This window comes from Rhea americana, unplaced genomic scaffold (assembly GCF_003343005.1).
Source record: "Rhea americana isolate MKP2758 unplaced genomic scaffold, rheAme1 scaffold_42, whole genome shotgun sequence".
Lineage (NCBI taxonomy): Eukaryota > Metazoa > Chordata > Aves > Rheiformes > Rheidae > Rhea > Rhea americana.
Window position 1 is genome coordinate 530,469 of NW_028186557.1, and position 6,954 is coordinate 537,422.

The 6,954-nt window shown below is 42.6% G+C and overlaps 1 protein-coding gene across 2 annotated transcripts in view; it reads right to left on the reverse strand.

Annotated features, from left to right (window-relative positions):
* The window catches only part of NUDT14 (nudix hydrolase 14), a 61,024-nt gene extending 60,751 nt beyond the window's left edge, over positions 1–273 (reverse strand). For both annotated transcript variants that reach the window (XM_085315014.1, XM_085315013.1), the window contains exon 1: positions 156–273. In XM_085315014.1, coding sequence (XP_085171140.1) covers positions 156–236 — 81 coding nt within the window. In that variant the 5' untranslated portion in view covers positions 237–273. The remainder of the gene's footprint in view (positions 1–155) is intronic.
* Between the last annotated feature and the right edge of the window lie 6,681 nt (positions 274–6,954).

Sequence of the window (6,954 nt, forward strand, 5' to 3'; positions counted from 1 at the left end):
CGAGGCGAGCGGGCGGCGGCGGAGGCTGCCCCCCCTCCCAGCCGGCCCCGGCGGAGGAAGGGGCGGGCGAGAGGGAGGGAAGGGGCTGGGCGGGCGCGGAGGGGCGAACAGCCTCGGGCCGCGCCGCGCCGCCTGGGGCCGCCGCCGCTACTCACCTGCCGGTAGCAGAGGCGGAAAGGGCGCAGGTAGAGGGAGGAGGCGCAGGGCTGGATCACCAGTTCCTCGATGGCCTCCATCTCTGCCGGGCGCAGCGGCCGCCAGGCGGAGGAGGAGGAGGAGGAGGAGGAAGAGGAAGGGGCAGAGGCAGAGGCGCGCGCAGCGCCCGGCTGCTCCCACGCGGCTGGGCCGCAGAGGCCGCCGCTGCTGCACCCTGCGGGGAGCCGAAACGGCGGGGTTTCCCCCCAGAACAGCGGCGGGCAGCGGCCCCGTCCCCTGCTTCGCTCCACACAGCGCGCCGGTGAAGCTGCTCCTCGCCGCGAGCGCCTTCCCCTCAGATCCGCGGGCCCGGCCCGGTGGCGGCTGTGCCCCGGTTCCAGAACAGCGGCCGCTCTCTGTTTTCTAAAACAAATCATTACTAGATTTAACAATTTCGTGCTGTTCGTAGGAGTTTGATCATCAATATGCAACWTTAGACCATGTCCTTGGTATTTCTAATATTCCCAATAATGATTTTAYAGGCTCATGAGCAGTAGACGCTCACAATATGTCGTGGTCAGTATCTCTCTGATTTGTGTCTGGTTTCCATGCAGAGGTTCCTGTGTACAGCTGTTTCAGTTGCTGTATAAATCAARTCATTTTGTCAATATATTGACTGCACTGAGAATATTATCTGAAATTCCTCCCGTCTGTTTATTTTCTATTCTGCTTTCACTGCATCATTAAAAAAGTTTATCAGCATCTCATGTGGTAGTAAGAGTCACAGCAGTAAGGCTATTACAAAACTTGCTCACTGAGGCAACGCTTATATTAAAGCACACTTGCCATCAGCTCTGATAAAACAAGTGACAAAATAATAAAATATGTTTTACGGGACTGAAAAGTATTACATTTTTAAGAAGCATATTTGCAAAACTTTCATAACAAATAGGCAACTCAGTATACTTTTATTATCTATTTGAAAACGTTTGTGTAACTCCATCTGTATCATTGAGTCTGTCCCTACATTTCTCTGTCTTCAGCATGGTCTTGAGGTCATTCAAACCTCCTGGGAACTTAAGCTATATTTTTCTATTAAATTAATTCAGTCTTCCAAGTCCAATTTAAGTATAAACACATAGCAAGTTTACAGTATCTCTGTTTGCTTATGTTAAAAGTTACTGGGTACCCTGGTTGTTCAGCCAGTGAGATTGCCCTCTTCAATAAACATTTAAGGTTTTGAGTGTGTGTGTGTTTTTGGGAACATGTCATAGTGTGTGATAGATTGCTTATTCCATTCTTAGGTGGGAAGCTTTTGGAGCTGTAATAGTCACAGACCTGATCTTTCTAATGCACCTGGAACAACTGAGCATATTGTAACAGGAAAAAATTATAACATTTTGAAAAGCTCTTGTGTTGCAATTGTAATCGAAAGTTGCAGGCTTCTTTACTGGACTGTGTTCGTTGTGAACATACTTGCTAAATTAAGGATTTAACAATCTGAGATTAAGGGAAACCCATATATGAGTTGCTTAGTGTTATCATCTTAAAGGTAAAATCTGAGTGAGAAAATGAGTAGGAAGAATACGTCCTGCGTGGGACATGGGAAAACTAGTGTAGAGCAACCAGACCTGAATTTCATTATATTCTAGATATCTAGATATATTATTAAGGCTTAGGTATGCTGTGTCAACAAGCGACTTTGTCAGTCCAGGAACAATCCTGAAAGAGAAATCTCCCTCTGCTCCCACATCTTCCTACAGACAGTAGTGATGGGGAATAACTTCCGAATGGGTGATATGCACTTCTGCTTTCCCAGCTCCTTGCACTACTTTTGTAGCTTGCCTATGGCCACTGGTGCCGGGACGCTGCAGCAGCAGTCCCACTCTGCAGGCAGGGTAGCTCTGCTCACGCAGTGCACGAAGTCCCACCAGGACGGACTTGCGCAGCAYGTGCTCAGTGCTCGTGCTGAAGTAACTCGATCCCAAAGGACGTGGAGAGGCCGGACRGAGTGCTGCCCCATATGGATTTGTAACCTCAAGTCACTATTAGCTTGCAGATCTCTCTCCTATTCCTACTGCATTGTGTGTTATTAGACATCTCTGTGTGTCCTGTTTCAAAAGAGAAGCATTTGTGTTTCTTTTTCACCAGAAACTCATAAAAATAGATACTCGTAATTCCAAGGTGTTCAAATGCTTTGTGTCTATTAGTTTCAGTGACATCATYCCCATACTAATATTTTAAGCAGATATTTAATTGCTTTCGGAACTTCTGTTTTCAACTAGTGCCACTCCATGAGGTCTCATTTCTGTTTCCAGGATATTCTCTCTAGGTCTTGAGCTGCCAGACATTTTAGATCCTAAATCACTATCAGCTATTAACAGTTAAATTGCAGTCCATTATACATATTTACCAGTACACTTCTAACTGAAATAGCTGCAGATGGTATGCTTCCACAAACCAATTACCTTGTGCCATCACATCTTCCTTGCTAAGTGTCGTTGTTAATTCTACTCCTCCAAAATCAGGAAGGAGTCAGAATGGCAGGTTGCCTTTTACAATGTGAAATGCTTTCCTTTTTAAGTGGCCTCTGAATTAYATGTTGTGCTCTTGCCTATTAAAGTAACATGGATAACATTGTAAGTGGTGTTGTGGGTGGTTTCCTCATGAGTTTTGGGGTTTCTTGTATCTACTGGTCTTCTATTGGAAAAATACTAAAATCTACATGTTTTACCTGCAGGGGTTCTAAAGGATCTGAGAACAGTTTTTGTAACTGTGTAATAAATACTCAAAGAAAGGCAAAAATATTATTTAAGATTTCTTTCTTTCCTGGAAGGAAACATCAGCAGCATAGGTCAAGGGGGAAGAGGAGAAGCAAAAAAAGAAGTGTCATGTCTGGAACTAAAGAGTCTTAGGGGAAAATTCACWGGAATTTCTTATAAAAAATGAAATGTTAACATTAGCATTAAAAAGGAATTATTTCTGCTGGGTAATATTCTTTGTTTAACAGATGTCTCTTTCCTTCAAAGCAGTGTTTGCTCTGTATTATATTGTGATTAACTTTTATTACCAGCAAAATATCCAARCGATTTTTTTTCTTTAAGAAAAATCCCTTAAAGTTTGCAGTTTCCGCAGACATGGTCCTTCCCTCTCCCTTCTGCACGCACAGACACAGAGTCCTTGGGCGCATGCTTTGTGGAGGGTCAGATTGCATCCTTATTAGCAGTTTGTTTTATTGCTATTTGCTTTGGGACACAACAGGGAATGTTTCCTGTGCAAGCCTGGCTCTACTGCCCTTCGTCACCTGCCTCTGGCAGATCCTGGAGCCAAGCAAATCTTCTGATCTGCACCTGCGTGCGTGTATGTGTGTGTRTTGGTGTGCAGTGTGACTCAGGACGGTCCTTTGCCACCTGCCCCAGCCCATCTGGGCAGGCTGCAGCCGCACTATTTACCTTGGACCCAGAATGTCCCTTCAGTACTTCCCTCTTCCTGCTGGAGCTTAGCTCGGTGCCTGAGCTGCTGGCTTCATTCATGCACAGTTAGGCAGCACATTTTCCACAGTGATTTTCTGTGCGTGTATGTGCGTGCGCTTTTAAATTCAGTTTATCCTTATCAGGCTCACTTTGCGCTTTGACATGCGACTGTCCGTGAACAAAAGTCATTGAGTCCTGAGCCTTCCTTATCTCCAGAGARCTACTTACTGTATTGCAGAGTATCATTATTTTCTTGTATTTCTTTTGATATTTGTGGAAGCTACTAAAATACTCTTAAGTCCGAAAGCCTCAACAACCAGAGGTGTGCTGACTTGCAATTCTTACCTTTTGTTTTTAAAAAGCCTGTTTCTAAGCCTCGTGGTTGCAGAAAAAAAGCTAGGAAATAGAGACCTGTGGCAATTCTGTGGCTTGTGAGCTGCGAAGTGCAGGTGCTGTGCCAAGGCAATGCCACATATTTGACAGAAAGGCCTTGATGTTGGGGTGACCGATAATCTGAATACCCAGGTTTGAGCAGAAGACAGCCAGTGGCAGCTGCTGAAGCCAGCACACGCTGGATCCAGCTGCAGGCTCAGTTCAGCCCTGTCCAGCACAGACCGCAGGGACGCTTGCAAAGCCGTTGTCCTCTACCTAAAAAACACTCCCTGAACTTCCTCCTGCTCAGGTCCCTGGAGCATGTGCATTTTTTGCTAAGGTCAAGTAAGGGTATCAGGAAGGCTGGGCATCTTACTTTAAAGGTCCAGTAAAATGAATAAAAATGTTCAAAATTCACTGTATTTTGTAATCTCATGTTGGGAATCCTCSTGTTTGGCAGTATGAAAGTATGTCGTCTTTGGGCTGTCCTTGCATTCCCAGAGAGACTTTAGCATTCACTGCCGTTCTGGGGATCAGATGCAGGTTCTTTCCACAGTGAAGTGCCTGTTCTAAAGTTGCCTTCTAAAGTTTACCCCTTAGGCTCCTGAAGAAAAGCAAGCCTGAAGCTGCCAATATCTAGTTTTTAATTATTTTTCCRTTCTGGGGCATAACCACCCTGGTTAGATTCATGAAAGTCTGGAATTGTGCTTATGCAATTCTCCTGGCATTGTAAATAGATCCCTAGAGAAATTTGTATTTGTTTTAGTAGCAACTTTTTTGAGACACTTCTTGTTTTTTTTCTGTTTTGGATAATTTACATTCCTATTACTAAATACAAAATCAGACRTCTGCACTGCACTGCAATACATAACATATTATGCTCCAACAATTTTATTTACCGTCATTTGGTTCAGAGTCACTTTGATCACATGAGTAGCCTCAGTCAGAAGAGCTCAGAGTAATTATTCAGGTATGGATTTGCAGAATTTGCTTCGTAAAGACCAGCAGCCTGAGCAAGACAGGAACGGTGTGTGGCCATGCTGGCATTTAGCATTCCGCGACAGAAGAATATTTCATTTTTTTTTCTCTTGGATCTTTTCATTAGCTTTTGCTTGTTTTCAGAAAGCCAAAACATGTCTCCTTTAGCAAGAAAAGACCATCTTGCTCTTCAGTTTGCAAAGTCAAGTACTGTCTYGTGGCTATAGTAGAAAACTCACGTGCATGAAGCAGAACAGTGCCATTTCACATAGGATCTGAAACTTACCCATCTGCCCTGTGAAAYGAAGGGCTGATGCAAAGCTTTTTTACTGCATGTCATCATTCAAATCCTTGTCCTAAATGTAGTAAGAAAATACAATTTATATATACTCAATATAAATATAGATATGGTACCAAGACATGTCAAATCAATCTCTCCAAAAATACTAGAGGAAAAAAGCTCTTAAATATAAATATGTAACTAATCAATAAGGCAGTTCATACGATATTCATAATATAATATGACAAGTTGCAATATGGTATAAACTAGAGGGAGGGAGGTGAGAACAGGGGAAGTAAATTCTGATTTCTAGCTTTTCAGCTAGGGAAAGAACAAACAGCCTGTGAAAAATTAAGAAACAATATGCATGCAAAATTCAGATAGTTTTTAATTATTTTAATTACTATCCAACAAATGTTGCCTTCAGCTAGCAGAATGAAAATGATTAGAAGAAAGTCTTTAATTTTTCAATAAGCTCTTCTCTAACAAGGGAAAAAAGATAATACGTTGTTGTTTGTATTATAGTACATGCACAACTACAATCTGGGTCTCATTATGCTAGATACTGTTCAAATACAGGTAGAAAAAACAGCATACTTCACAGAAGAGCTACAAACTAATTTATACAAAGGAACAAGTAAGACTAACATACGGTAAATAAGGAACAGCTGAAGGAAAGTAAAGGAATAAGAAGAATCTGCTTTTGTTTGACCCATATGTGTGCAATATAGCTGTAAGGAGAAAAATATTTTGGTTTCTCAGGAAATCTCAATGTTCCAATAGTTTGAAATTGTCTGTAAAAAGGTTTGGAGCCTGAGTTCTTGGATAGTTGAATGTTGGCCATGACTTTAGCCATGACCCTCGTATCTGTGAGCTCTCCAGTTACCATTACAGTATGCCTGGTAGCCTGCCTTGGACTGCAGACATGCAAAGCCCAAGGGTCCTTAATCTTCAGGCAGTTTGCCTAGCAAGATTTGTTGAAGCTCTGGGAGCTGGAAGCCCTGGTCCTCAGGAGACTACCAGCTGGGCCACTCAGAAGCCAGGGCTGGCATAGTTCCAGTGAAAGCTTGCCGGTTTTCCAAAGGAATTTAATTGAAATCAACTTGTTTCTATGAARTGTTTCTGTTCAGTAAATTGGTATGTTCCAAAGAAAAAAAAAGTTGATTGGACTTTTTACCACCAGATGTAGGGAGCAGGTACTTGGCTTTTATTTTGACATATTTAAAGATGTACACTTAYATATGTGATTTATGAAATGGAAATGTAAGGACTTATATTTTCCTACYACTTCCTCATTAAGCATACTGAGTTATTTTGTTACTTATTTGTATTGCAGCAGTGCTTAGGAATCCAGTCCATCAGTATCAAAACAGAACAAAACAGCCTAAATGCTTTTGAGAGATTCTTGTGGTTAGAAGTGAGTTGGACAGAGTTCTGGGGAAGGATGGGATAAGCTCTCCACAAACTACTCCAAGGGAATGCAACATTCATCAAAGAATGTATCTGACTGAAGGACAAAACAGTGAATGAAGTCTTGGTAGCACTCCTGCACTGGAGGAGCTGGGGTGTAGWGGCAGGGCAACAGGATGCAAGCGTGGGAGAGTTCAAGTCATGAAGCAATATAAATCATGGTTCAGATCATGATTAAGTTGGGGTGGAGCTGATCTGTTGTTAAGAACTCATTAGAAAGTCAGAAACTTGTTTATTGATCATAYA